This window comes from Anser cygnoides, chromosome 18 (genome assembly GCF_040182565.1).
Source record: "Anser cygnoides isolate HZ-2024a breed goose chromosome 18, Taihu_goose_T2T_genome, whole genome shotgun sequence".
Lineage (NCBI taxonomy): Eukaryota > Metazoa > Chordata > Aves > Anseriformes > Anatidae > Anser > Anser cygnoides.
Window position 1 is genome coordinate 7,792,828 of NC_089890.1, and position 13,609 is coordinate 7,806,436.

General features: G+C 39.6%; 1 protein-coding gene across 1 annotated transcript; it reads left to right on the plus strand.

The window, feature by feature from the left end:
- On the plus strand, window positions 1-12,572 carry SLC13A2 (solute carrier family 13 member 2). Its single transcript, XM_013201346.3, has 12 exons — window positions 1-152; window positions 3,282-3,410; window positions 3,742-3,878; window positions 4,973-5,223; window positions 6,174-6,354; window positions 6,592-6,714; window positions 7,673-7,894; window positions 8,216-8,313; window positions 8,917-9,038; window positions 9,707-9,868; window positions 10,876-11,013; window positions 11,610-12,572. The coding sequence occupies exons 1-12, from the start codon at window positions 51-53 to the stop codon at window positions 11,736-11,738; spliced, it is 1,794 nt and encodes a 597-aa protein (XP_013056800.2). The 5' UTR covers window positions 1-50; the 3' UTR covers window positions 11,739-12,572.
- Window positions 12,573-13,609: the final 1,037 nt, after the last annotated feature.

Genomic DNA, 13,609 nt, shown 5'->3' on the forward strand with positions numbered 1-13,609 from the left:
TCCCCAGGAGCAGAGCTCAGGCCTTTCAGCACTGGGCCAGCTCCAGCACCATGGCTGGCTTCTGGCAGATGACCCTAGCCTGCTGGAAATACCTGATCATAGTGCTAGTGCCCCTTTTGTTTCTGCCTCTGCCTCTGGCTATTGATACCAAGGTAAGAACCTTTTAAATTGAATTTGAGAGTCAAATCCCTCCTTAGAGCTGTTCCTTTTAAGTGACAGAGCTGAAGTGAACATGCAGATTCTTTCTCAGAGGCATTTCCTTCATTTATAGCATGAAGAGCTTCTTGCTCTGAGCAGACGCCATAGACACTGACAGTGGGGGATATAAAAGCAATAGGACCTCGATGGATGAGCAGACGCATCTGTGACTGGATATTCTAGAAGCATGCACAGTGACACGACCTTTTAACTTTTGCTTCCCACCTGACTTATCAAAGCACTTTCTATGCTGAAGCTCATACCCGTGAATCTAATTTACCTCCTAAAGCTCAATTCTAATCCCACTTCTGATTTTCTAAAACTATCCAGTCCACATCCTCTTTTAATGTTTGTTTTTTTTTTTTTTCTCATCATTGTTTCCAGATAGAAGAGACATTTTCTTAGTCAAATGGACAAGGCAATCTGATACATAAGGAAATAATAAAATGTACTTCACTTTTTTTTTAAAAGCATTATTTCTGTAATAATCTTTCCACGCGATGATTTAAAATATAAAATGTCAAGTTTTGGAAGAGCAATCACTTAAGATTCCTTCAGAAGAAGTTAACTGTAAAAACCTATAGTAGTAGGGCAGGTATTTCTGAACCATTGATCATTTAAATACAACACCGAGAGCAGGCAGAGTGCCAGCATCCAGATTATTCTTCACTCTGGCTTTTTTCTTCCACTCCCACTCGCTTAATGCAGACAGATCTAATCTCTGCTCTTCAGGTCTCTTATTGCAGCCCGAGTATCATTAAACAGCAAGTCCCGATCGTCTCTCCTGTCACATCTTTGGATGTCAAGTCCTTCCTCTTTCCTCTGCTCTCTGCCTGCCCGCCTGTCTCCTGATCCCTCCTCTCTCCCAGTTTCTGGTCTCCTTCCCCAGGCTTCATCCTTCACTCCATCTGCTCTTACCTGTCTTTTTGTGCAGCTCCTTCTTCCTCGCAGCTCTTTTTCTCGGTGTTTTCAGAGACTTTCTGGAGCTACGGCCAGAGGATTGCAAGCCAGAACAACAGAGTGGCACTAGCACGGGGTGAAATGTGGTAACTGATCAGGCATGTCCTCCTATTCCCCTGCTATGCAAATAAAACAGCTTAAACTCTCACTTAAAAGCTTACTAAGAAGAAAAACAAACAAAAAGTCTTTTTTTTTTTCTACTTAACTTTGCATAGGCAAAAGTGCTACTGAAGTTAAAAGAGATGTGGCTCATATATCTTCTAAAGAAGCCGGAAATAGAGGTGTTTTTCCTGAGGCCACCAGTTCATACTTATTTGCTAGAGTCATTGTTATCATACAGTAAGTCATTGGTATTGTCAATCAGTGGAATAACTTGTCAGTCATGGTTCAGTTCCCATTTGAAAATGGCTCTGGTTTCTGTGTAGGCAGCTACAACACAAAGGTTTAAATGGTCTGGACACGCTTTTCCCCTTGTAAACTGTAAGAAGCTTTCTGGTGTTAGAACTGTGCGTTGTGGTACTGCTATGGCAGAAAAGCTGGTACTTCAGCGTGCAGAACCATGAATAGATCATTTATTTGATGGGATTTTATATTTTCCTATTCTGTTGAGCTATTAACCTGTACTATAGTGATACAGCACTGGACACTAAACTATTATAAGTGACGGGACAATGCTAAAGATTTAATCTAAAGACAGAGGAATGAGAAAGCAGTTTTCCGTATAGGACCACTGGCTTTGTGAACAGCCTTATCCCAGCTTTTACTGCAAGCCTGTTCACAGCAGACTGGAAAACAGCACTGTGAACATGATACATGTTCCAAGGCCCTGCTGGAGTCTCTCAAAAGGCTCCAGTTGGTGTCTCTTACTAACAAAAAATAGAGAAAAATAAAAAAAAAAAAGGATCATCAAAATGGGAAGGTTTTTACTACCATGCTGCTCTGTTAATTTGCTACCTAAATACCTCATCTTCTTTCCTCCAGACTGCTCAGCTCGCCTGTTCATCCTTTTTCCTTCACCAGCTCTTTAGCTTCCACGCCACATTCAGAAGTTCTGAACATGTCCTAAAGCATCGCCAGTTTGATCCTCCCTGCCAGCTCCTTGGTTTGATCCTCTGTCATCTAGCCATTGCATTTTCCATCTGTTTTGCTTTATTGCTTTCTCAATAAGCATCAGTACACTTGCATTTGTTCCGTCCAGCATACTTTAAGTGGATATTCTAGATCCAAGACCGTGCAACCACTTTTTTCTTCCAAATCTTATGCTCTGGCCAGTGCTGGCACCCACTATATTGCTAATACCAAAACTAGGAAAGCACTTTATCCTGCAGTGTTAGTTTTCCTTGCCTTTTTTCAACTGTCATGCTATATGCTATGTTATGATACGTTATTTTGAATCCTTCTAGTGTCTGAGACTGAGTTAAATATTTTTATATAAAATTTGGAGTGGTTATCCAAAGCAAAACTAAATCAGTGTTTTCTCAGGAGAAAAAAAAAAAAAGTACCATGAAATAGGGCATCGTACTTTCTCCAGAGGAATAACTCATATTCAATGGAAGCTCAAACTGATCTGTGAACAGTTCGTCAGTGAGCATTTCAGGGTCTGTACTAAGCTAAAAAGCCAATAAAAAATAGATAAAAATATTTACAGTACAAGGAATCCATGCTGCTGAAGGTAACTGGGGTTCATCTGGACATGTCCTGAGACACACAGAGAAAAAACGTAGAGAAACCTTGACTGGATCAATGATTATTTCTGCAACTCAAAGACTGGAATAAATAAGAAGAAAATACTAGCACCAGCAAAATTAAGAAATCTGTGCGGGGACTGCCAATCCCTTATCAGAAAGGGTTCAAAGTCATCAATTTTTTTCTTTTCCTAAGTTTGTTCTCTTTCCCCACTGAAGGCCCCAGTCTTTTCCTCGCAGTTCTGACAAGGCTGTTGAATAGTTTGTCATTTGATTAGGATCTGCATAGGTAGGGGGACAGATGGGAGAGGAAGAAAGAAAATAACCTTTTCCCAAATCCCTTTATCAGGCAATGAATATAATTATGGGCTGTTGCTTTCTCAAAGGCTAAGCAAGACGTACAGTCTGTTCTGATTGCGTGTACTCTCCTTCTATCAGGAGGCCCGATGTGGTTACGTTATCATCGTGATGGCACTGCTTTGGTGCACAGAAGCCTTGCCGTTGGCTGTCACAGCACTCTTTCCCGTCCTGCTCTTCCCACTCATGAATATCATGGATTCGACAGCAGTAAGAGATACGGGTCTTGTTTGTTTGTGTGTTTATCGGCCATGTCTTATGTTGGGGTGATTTCCAGAGTGTGGGGCAAAGGGGAGAAAACTGCACTAATGTTACACAGGCAATCAATCACCTGCATCCTTCGTGGAACAGAGCTTGCCTTGTGCCTACCATGAACTCTGGGTGGAGCTGCTAATCTGAAATCAAAGCAAATTCATTGATCAGACACAATCCGTAATTAGTGTTTTAATGTCTGTAGTACAAGGTTCTCCCTCGGAAATCACCTTCTCTCTAAACATTGGCTTCTTATCACTTTTTTTTCCTCCCTTGCTCCATGTTGCAGGTCTGCAGGGAGTATTTGAAGGACACCAATATGCTTTTTATTGGGGGACTGCTGATGGCCATTGCTATCGAGAAGTGGCACCTACACAAGCGCATTGCTCTGCGGGTCTTACTAATCACTGGTGTTAAACCAGCCCTGTGAGTAACAGTCCTGAAAACGAGGTGGGATAAAGGACTTTGTGGCTTTAGTTCCCGTCAGAGTTTCGCTTGAAGTCTCCTATGTGAAGTTGCAAATCATGTCCTAAAAATGCTTTTCTACAGTCCAAGAGAGTTGGATGAGAAAACCCTGCAAATGGGGATCCTTCGATGTGTTACAGACCTGTGCCTCTGTTTTGAATTCCAAATGGCATTAGGTGGGGAAATAGCAATTCTGAAAAGTCAGGGGTGCTGCTGGGCTTGGGCAGAAGCACAGCCTTAGACAAGCAGAAGAAGCTATAGCTGAAATGTAGAAAACATGTACTCTCTAAATGTTGTACTGATTGCAAAGAGGAGAGAAAATACGAGGATGCTTGTTTTCAAAACAACAAATGTTTGCCAGACTAGAGCTTTAAGCTATGCAGAATCTACATTGCCTTATTTAATTTGTCCCAGACTATAAGAAGAGGAAATACGGAAGGAAATTACAAAGCAATAGAACAAAAATGCAGACAAGATAAAGCCTTTTTCATCCAATATATAATCTACATCTCATCTAAAGAATAATTTTGAGACAAATAACAGGGTAATACTGAAACAAGGATTAGAATTTTACATGAGTAAGAAGAGACTCTTAAATGATAGAGGTAGGATAAATCTATCCCCCTAAAAAGAGAGATCATTTTCCTTATGATTTAAACTGATTGTCACTTGGGATCAAACTTGGTTTGCAATTCCTCTTCAAAATGTATTATAATAGATTAATATGTGTTATTGAGATGGTATATCTTCCTCTGAAGCATGCAAACTAAGCAGGATACTGGCCAGATAAACTGATGTCAGCTCCTGCTTTCCTAGTTTTACAAATACAAAAGCACAATTGGTGAAAATGCAAACAAATAAATAAATAAATGAAAAAAGAAAAAAGGTTAAATCTTCACTGCATCGTTCACAAAGCAGACTAAGCTAAGAGAAGGTGCTAGATGTGAATTGCTAAGCATTTTCCAAACCTAGTACTTGTAACCAGCACTTTGCAACAGAAAAGGGCACTGAAACCCTGAGTTTTGAATTGGCTTTTTCAAACCTTTTCATTTCAGACTTCTCATGGGTTTCATGGTTGTGACTGCCTTCCTGTCAATGTGGATCAGCAACACAGCCACCACTGCCATGATGGTGCCGATCGCACAGGCAGTGTTGGATCAGTTGCATGAGTCAGAAATGGAGTCTAAAACAGCTGGCCAAGAGTCTGAGAACATCAATAAAGCCTTTGAACTGCAAGAAGAGCCAACTAAACTAAATAAAGAAGAGCCAACTAAACCAAATAACTCCACAGGAACAGAGCAAAAAGGTGAATGGGTTATGGGCATTTTTCTCTTCAGGGTAATGGAGGATGGCCTCCATTATGCCTTCTTCACTGGCATAACAGCTGCTCCTAAATTCTAAAAGAACGTACCTAAAGCATCCTAACCGTATCATACAGCATTTGTGAGGCTCTTCCACGAATCAGACAAAAAACCAGTAAGATCTACTAGCTTGATTGAAGTTGGAAATAAATTACAAACATAAAGAAATGATAACTAATCAATAGAATGACAAATTCTCCATTAGCTGAAGATTTTACATTAGGTTCGATATTTTCCTGTATATTTATGTTAGTTCAATTATAATCTACCGTGTAGTTTATCAAATAATAGGAAAATCCTGAAGGAAAACTGGCCCATTTCATGCCTGAAGGTTAGAGATTAAAACGATCTTTCTAATTCAAAGATATATAATCCCGCAACAATATCTCTTTAGCAGCTCTCTCACCCTCTTCCCATCTTTGAGTTAACTCTAGTGATTCTGCACGTAAACCTCAGTGCCTGTAGTCAGGTGCTGGTACAGAACAAGTTACCTTCAGTCCATCTCTCATGGCTCTGTTGTACCTCCTTGAACTCTTTTCTCTCCCCACTGTGTGCAGTTCAAAGTTCTCAGTTCACTGAGAAATGTCAGCAGCATATTCAGACTTCATCACCGAAAAACTGCTATTTTCGCTGACGATCGGTGAAAATGGACAGCACGTCAAAGAGTTAACGATGCCATCCTCCTGATATGAGGCTGGCATCGTTAGCTCTTTGATATATCAAAGTTTTTGATATACCCTCCTAATATATGGCTTTGATATACCTCCTAATATATGGCTCCTTCACCTTTGAGTCCATTGTGTCCCAGCTATCAGGTGCTGAATTTCACAGGCACGAGATACTGTCCTATCCAACCTAGCTTCTGTAACTCTTTTGTTCCTGTTTTGGGACCTAGGTGACAACAACGTTCTGACGATTGAGGAAGACACACAGAGAAATGAAAATCTTCTAGACGAGAAGCACAAGAAGCTCTCCAAGGGATTGTCTCTGTCCATTTGTTACTCAGCCAGCATTGGAGGGATTGCAACTCTGACTGGGACAACACCAAATCTGGTACTGAAAGGACAAGTTGATGAGTAAGTCTGGTTGAATTTGGGACTACATACCCACTAAGCTGCATCTTTCTGCCACAGCTGACTTCTAGCCAATATGGAGAAGGGAAATATCAGTCTGGTAACTTTAGGGTAGTTAGTTTATTTTCCTTAGGGAGCCTCAAAGGACCTTTTTTTTTTTTTTTTCTTTTTCTGAATTGTTAATTAAATGCAGAGGAGACTCCAGGGTTTTGGATGCTGACAGCCTTCTACATTTTGCAGGCTCTTTCCTGGCAACGGTAACATCATCAACTTTGCCTCTTGGTTCTCTTTTGCTTTTCCCACCTCCCTCGTGTTGCTGGTTTTGGCCTGGATTTGGCTGCAGATATTGTACTTGGGCTTTAAGTAAGTACACTTTACATACTGTAGCCTAGCTGACAGGTCTATTATTAAGTACTCATTACACATTGTACCACAAGTGATTCTTTTAATGATGAGCCTGTGTTTGAAATTTAGCAGTCACAGCCAACAGAGACTACCACAACAGCTTACTAAGTGTCTGTTAAAATACTGCAACTTTTTCTCCAAAGAACCTGATCAAAACCCTGTTAAATATACACTGTAGATGGAAAAAAAGAGCTATAACTGCATGCGACCTGTTCTGCAGCATTGCTTTCGTGCCCTAAAAGAATGCTATGCTTCAAACCAGGAAATTGATTTCTGCATACAGCTGGTATTTACCTTTGTGACAAGAGCTGCCGCAGACCCAGAGGATTAATATTGTGTCAGTTCCCGATGCTAATCACCCCCTGCAACCAGTTTGCATTACCTACCTGTTTTATACTTAGACTTTCACTTTTTTGTTATCCTCAACCTCTTTCCTTTCATTTGGAAAGAGCTTTGTTAACACCTGAAATGGTATTTTTTTCTTCAAATTCTTATTTTTAAATTCTCCTTTCCTGTGATTTTAAAAAAGCTTGGCAACTGTTTACATCCTGATGATCATATAACGTCAATCGTACTAATATGGTCGTTATTTCCCTGTGTGTCCAGATAGACCCACATTTTGTGTTTACATCATGAGCTTTTAGGGGAAAGAAGGCTCTTTTTGAATCTTGGCAGCACACAATACAATGCAGTTGCTATCTACACCTATGGGTGCTGATGTTGCGATAATTTATATATACATAAATACATATATAAATACATATATAATACAATGTGGTTGAATTATAAAATTTTGATTCTTGACTCTTAAGATATCTAGCAAAATAATACAATATGGTTGAGTTATAAAATTTGGATTCTTGACTCTTAAGATAGCTAGCAAATTTCTGTAATATTTCCTATCCACTTTTTCTAGTTTTCAGAAGAATTTTGGTTGTGATAGAAGTCCTTCCGCAAAGGCTAAGGAGCAACAAGCCTACGCGATTATCAAGGAGGAGAACAAGAAACTGGGCTCAATGAAGTTTGCAGAGATAGCAGTTTTGGTCCTCTTCATACTGCTGGTACTGCTCTGGTTTACCAGAGACCCGGGGTTCATACCAGGTTGGGCAACTGTTCTCTTCAACAAAAATAACACAAGGTATCACCACTTTTCCTCCTCACTTTGAACAAAAATAAATCAGGCAACAATAGAATTATAAAGCATAGACTAATTTCTCACTTCCCAAATGATTTTTCATGCAGATTCCCTGCTGGGGTTATCCCTGCCTAATTCATGAATTAATCTTACGCTAGCATCACAACAAGTTTAGAAGTAAACTATTCACTTGTTGCGTTATCCAATTCGTTCAGTTCCTCATGCACCTAAAAAAAACAGTAGTTTGCTCACTGAAAAACAATAAAAAAATAAAAAAAATAAAATAAAATAAGTAAATAAAAATTTCTCACATTTCTATTCTAGCTTTGTCACTGATGCTACAGTTGCCATCTTCATTTCAATTTTGTTGTTCATCATCCCTTCTGAAATTGCTACCAGCACTAAAGACAAAAAACAACCAGGTAAGCTCACTAAAGGCATCAAAAATCAACTCTCAAAATAGGTAGACCAGAAGTTTTAGATTTTACATTCACAAAGGAAATCTCAAGCTGCTCTTGCTCCATAGGTACTGTTACATGCTTTAGCCTACTCAAGGCTTTTATTGCATAAAAGTTCTCTATTTCTTATAATTTAAATTCCATAGAAGTTCTCTATTTGTTATAATTTAACTAAGTACGAAACGTAACCCAGCAGTGTTCCAGACACCGGTATGCACGTATCTAAAAGCTTCTGAAACTGAAGGCTTCTGCAGAGAATACGTGACTTAACAGAAACACGTTTCTGTGGATATGTTGCCATACCTCTAACCCACTCTTACCTTTCATCTACTTTGCTATGCTTCTTGGAGCAACTACAGATTATTCATTAGTATTTTTGCAAGTCAATTTTTAAAATCCTTGTTGATGAGACTCCCATCATTTGCTTTAGGAGATAATTCCAGAGTCTAGTTTATCTTGCTGACAGAAAAGTTTCCTCATGTTCAGACTAAACTCACCTCGCGCTCTGACAAGTACTCCTTTCTTTGGAGATTATTCTATGGCTTACAAAGTCTTTCTGGATTTTAGGCAGCAAGCCAAAGGTCCTACCACCCCCAGCTCTCTTGGACTGGACATCAGTTCACCAGAAAATGCCATGGAACATTGTATTTCTGCTGGGAGGTGGTTTTGCCTTAGCCAAAGGCAGTGAGGTAACATTCCTCTGCTTACCTGGTGTTTGTCTTAATGGGTATTTTCTGTCTTACCTTTCACCTATGCTCTCCTGGAACACAAGAGGGCACGCTGGTAGCACCAATGTGCATTTCCTCAGCTAGTGGCAGTAAGAGACTTCACCATCCTCAGGAGACTGAGTCCTGTGATTAGAACAGATCTGTTTTGTTACCCGTGCAACCAGCATGGTACGGCAAATTAGCACTATTAACTGTCTTTCTAGAAAAGTGGATGATTAAGAAAATACCCCAATACATCAAAGACTATTAAACAAAACTTAATTGATGTGGCAGGCATGAGCAGCTAAGGTGCCCAGGATGGGTCTCCAAATTATTTCAAACATCCAGATACGAAATAGGGAGGACATGAAGAATATTGTTTATGTACAATTAACAGCCTGAATAGAGAAATAATTATTTGCTATCATTAATGCATTGTAAAGACAGTATCTTCTTCTTTTAAATGCTTTAGAAGGGAAAGCATGTTTATTTTTAGCAAGGCCTCTACATGTTTTTCTACAGAAAGCAGTTTACATGAGAACTTCCATAAGAAGGGAGGGTAGAATTGGTAAGAGAAATGCAATTGGCCTGCGACGTGAGTATTTCTTCTCCAGCCTACTATCTTGACAGGCATCTTTCCTCTCTTACAGGAATCTGGTCTGTCTGCATGGTTAGGCACAAAATTGACTCCTCTGCAGGAAATCCCTCATCCAGCTATTGCTCTCCTGTTGTGTCTCCTTATTGCTACTTTCACTGAGTGCACCAGCAACGTGGCCACTACTACTCTCTTTCTCCCTATTCTGGCTTCAATGGTAAGTTCCAGTGTTTCAAAATGCTCTCATAAGAACAGCTTTCATTCCTGATCCGAGCAGATGTATGCTCAATGATTAAAAAATAAAATAACTGGCTGACACAGCCAAGCACTGGTCATGTATCTAATCAGGAGACAAGACTTAAAATATACATATATGTACATGCATGCATATATATATACTCACACACACACTATGCGCTTCGTTCAACCTTTCTAAAATCATTGCTGGGGAAAAGCAAAGGGATTAAATTCATTGGCATATTAGACTTTGCCTCCTGGCCTAAACAACCTCATGAGGTCACTGCCAGCTATACTTGTTTTTTTCCTATTTGTTCTGCATAGAGACAGCAGCAGCAGCATTTGTTTCCCTGCAACATTCCATTACTGTATTTCACTCCGACCACTAGCTTTCCACAAGTCTCTGAAGGCGATAGCATTACTCAGGCTCTATGACCTAATTCAGACTTTTGCATTTCCACAGGAGACTCCTGTTTTGGGGTAGACATAGTTCTGCAGTGTGAAAAGGTGGTTCCAGAGAGAAACTGGAATAAGCTCCACCAAAATCTTTTTGCATAGGCCACAGACTCCAGTTAATCCCTAAAATGACACACTCATCTTCAGAGTTTGGGCTACCCATTTTCCACTGATAACTTGATTTCTTTCTTAATCAGTTTGAAGTCACTTTATACTCTTGCCTGGTCTTAGAGTTGAATGCAAACATCATTATTAATTTATACCACAGCAGGGATTAAGATTCCAGAATCACAAACACAAAGCACTGGCCACAAAAGCAATTCTTGTTTTTGCTGCATAAAGACACGGAGTAAAAGTTTCTAAAGCAGAACCAAAATATGAGTTCCTACAGCATTTGTAAAATAAATAAATAAATAAATTCTGACATGGACAAATGCAATCAGTATTCTGACAAAAGATTTCTATGCATTTTTGTATATCAAAAAAAAAAAAAAAATCCAACCATCATCCATGCTCTCCTTTCTTGCATAGGCTCAAAACATCTGCCTCAATCCACTCTATGTCATGCTGCCCTGTACACTTTCTGCATCACTGGCGTTCATGCTCCCAGTGGCCACTCCCCCTAACGCCATCGTCTTCTCATATGGACATCTCAAGGTTATAGATATGGTGAGCAAAAGCACATTCTTTTCATAACTTTCATCACTAGTTTTGATCTTTCCTTTTCCGAATATTGGTTCTTCTTGAAAAAGTCTTGGAAAACTCACTGTACTCTACTGAATGGAAAGAAGAACATACATATATGAATTATTAAAGAGTCGCTCTTACTAAACTATATTTAACGCCTTACAAAGATGCTACCGAGTTTTTAAAAAACAACCAAGGTCTCTGGAAGATATTCCAACAGGAGCTTGCTATCAATCAGAAATGGCAACACATAACTGTTTCAAAAGCCCAAATGTAGATCATAGGGATGACAAAGAGACCTGTACAATCCTTCTTCAGGGACAAGGGCAGAGCCTAGCACATCTCACCAGGCTGCCCTGATGCCCATTCTCAACACAGACAAGGATGTCATGTCTCTTGACAACTTTTCCAATTCATAACTGATTCAAGAAGAAATCCAAGGTAGCATTAGATACCAATACCAGGTCAGATGAGAAAGTCCTGCACGCCAGAAAAAACGACCATACAAACATTCCTAATCAGCATGGAAGGAAAAAATATGCAATTCAACAAATAACCCCTCTCCTTTATCGTTATAGGCCAAAGCTGGATTTGTACTCAACATCCTGGGAGTCCTGACGATAACTCTAGCCATCAACACCTGGTCTTCATCCTTGTTCAAACTGCACACCTTCCCATCCTGGGCAAACGGGACAGGCTCATGCTAGTAATACAGAGAGACAATGGAAACAACTACTGTATCTGTTAGGACTGCAGTGTGAGCAAGACACAAGTTTTGCTGAGGCAGCAGTTTAGAGACGGGCCTATTCTGTGGAAAAGGACATGCTACCTACAAACAAAATCATTCAGTTGATAGCAGCAATAGAATTGCCTAACAGTGCTGTTCTGGTTGGCAATTTTTTTACCCCAGCAGTAAGACAAGCCAGTAACCTCTGGCTTTTCAACAGTTCCAGGTATCTTTAGATTTTCTGTTTGCACAGGGGTAAATTTTCCCCAACTGCATCGTTTCTCAAGTTCTGTATGTAATGTCCGAAATCTGCAGTGAGTGAGAAAGAAGAGAGGCGTGTATGTAGAAGGAAAAAGGGAGACTGTGTGTACCCGATTTCATGCCTGTATCTGCGTATCACCACAGCTCATATGAATATTCACCTCTATATGAGCATACAGGCCTCTGTGTTCAACATGTACAGAAGATTGTTGTGTACTCTGTGGGCACTCAGCACGGTATGTGTTGCATGATTAGCAGTAAATCACATATTGTCAGCCTATTTTATCACTTTGAAATGTATTTATTTACAAGCCCCCCTCTGTTATGAATGTAAAAGGCTTTTTTTCCTAGAACATCTGTCCCATTGTTATTTATGTAAGATTACAGTCCACAAGGTCATGGCAGGAATAGCAATGTTCTCTTGTGAAAGCGTAGAAGCCTTGTGCCCTATAATGTGTATATGATCGAATTAAAGATTTTTTTTTATGTACCCTTTGTGTTATGGAGATTTTTTCTATTACATATGTCACTGTAAATAAACTTCTGTCTCTTCCATCTGTCAACTGTGAGCTTCTTTAAATAACTTGGCATAGGCAGTTAAGTTAGCATAATTGATTTTCTGTTATCATTAAAGTAATAATTAATACTAAGAGTCTAATTTTCTTGGACTCTCAATACCAAGATCTTCCTTTTCAAAGCCCCAATATAGTTAAATGTTTAATCCCTATTCTGCAGGAACCAATTTTCAGCAGCTCATAGGCTCCTAATGACCAAACTGTCCAAGCTACTGGACTTTTTGGATGTCTATTAGCATGTACATTTTTCAAAGACAATTTGACGTATCAAGCACTCGATACCAAAAGATGAGGTTGGGTTCTGACCAGTCAGGCAGACTATGAATGCCACTCAACTTTGTGTGAAATGATTTGTTCTGTTATAGCCTGCATAAGTTTTGCAAAGTCTTTTGCATTTCTGAAATCCCTTGAATCATACTGGTTCCCTGAGAGTGGCTGCGAATGATTTTCAGTCTATGCAAGCTCTTCAGAATCTTTCTTCTTTCTTTTACTATGCTAGTTATTGGGAGACTAGGACAATGTGCATTGCACTTTTCATCTGCAAAATGTTAGAATGCACTGACCTGCAGTATTTTCTTTCCAACTGCCAAGACAGTTCTGATCCCTGCTGATCACTGGTTCCCTTTGTATCGATAGCTTCCTTGGCCTGACAAGCACAGTTGCTGTGGAAAATCTCAGAAAGCAGAGTCTGCTGTTAACCCATCATTGACTTTGAAAGACAGAATCTGTGTTTTGATTTGATATAGGATAGGGATCCAACAAAATATCCATAGCATGAGAAGGAAGGATATTTATTCTCTTTCACTAATGAACTCCTGAGTGTGATGATCTCATAAATGATCTCATGTACATGTAAATGTACATGTACAATGTACAATGTACAATGTACAATGTAAATGATCTCATTTACATAATGACTTGCTCAGGTCACTGCTAATCCATTCACCTTCTTTCCCTTTGCGTTTATCACTGTCAAATAATATCCAAATCTGCCCAAATACTTTCTTTACCCTGA

Excerpts from the sequence above, each read along its gene's own strand:
- SLC13A2 (XM_013201346.3), top strand. The coding sequence starts at position 51 with ATGGCTGGCTTCTGGCAGATGACCCTAGCCTGCTGGAAATACCTGATC. Across the intron at positions 6,715-7,672 it reads ATATTGTACTTGGGCTTTAA|TTTTCAGAAGAATTTTGGTT; the intron begins GTAAGTACACTT and ends CACTTTTTCTAG. Across the intron at positions 7,895-8,215 it reads TTCAACAAAAATAACACAAG|CTTTGTCACTGATGCTACAG; the intron begins GTATCACCACTT and ends TTTCTATTCTAG.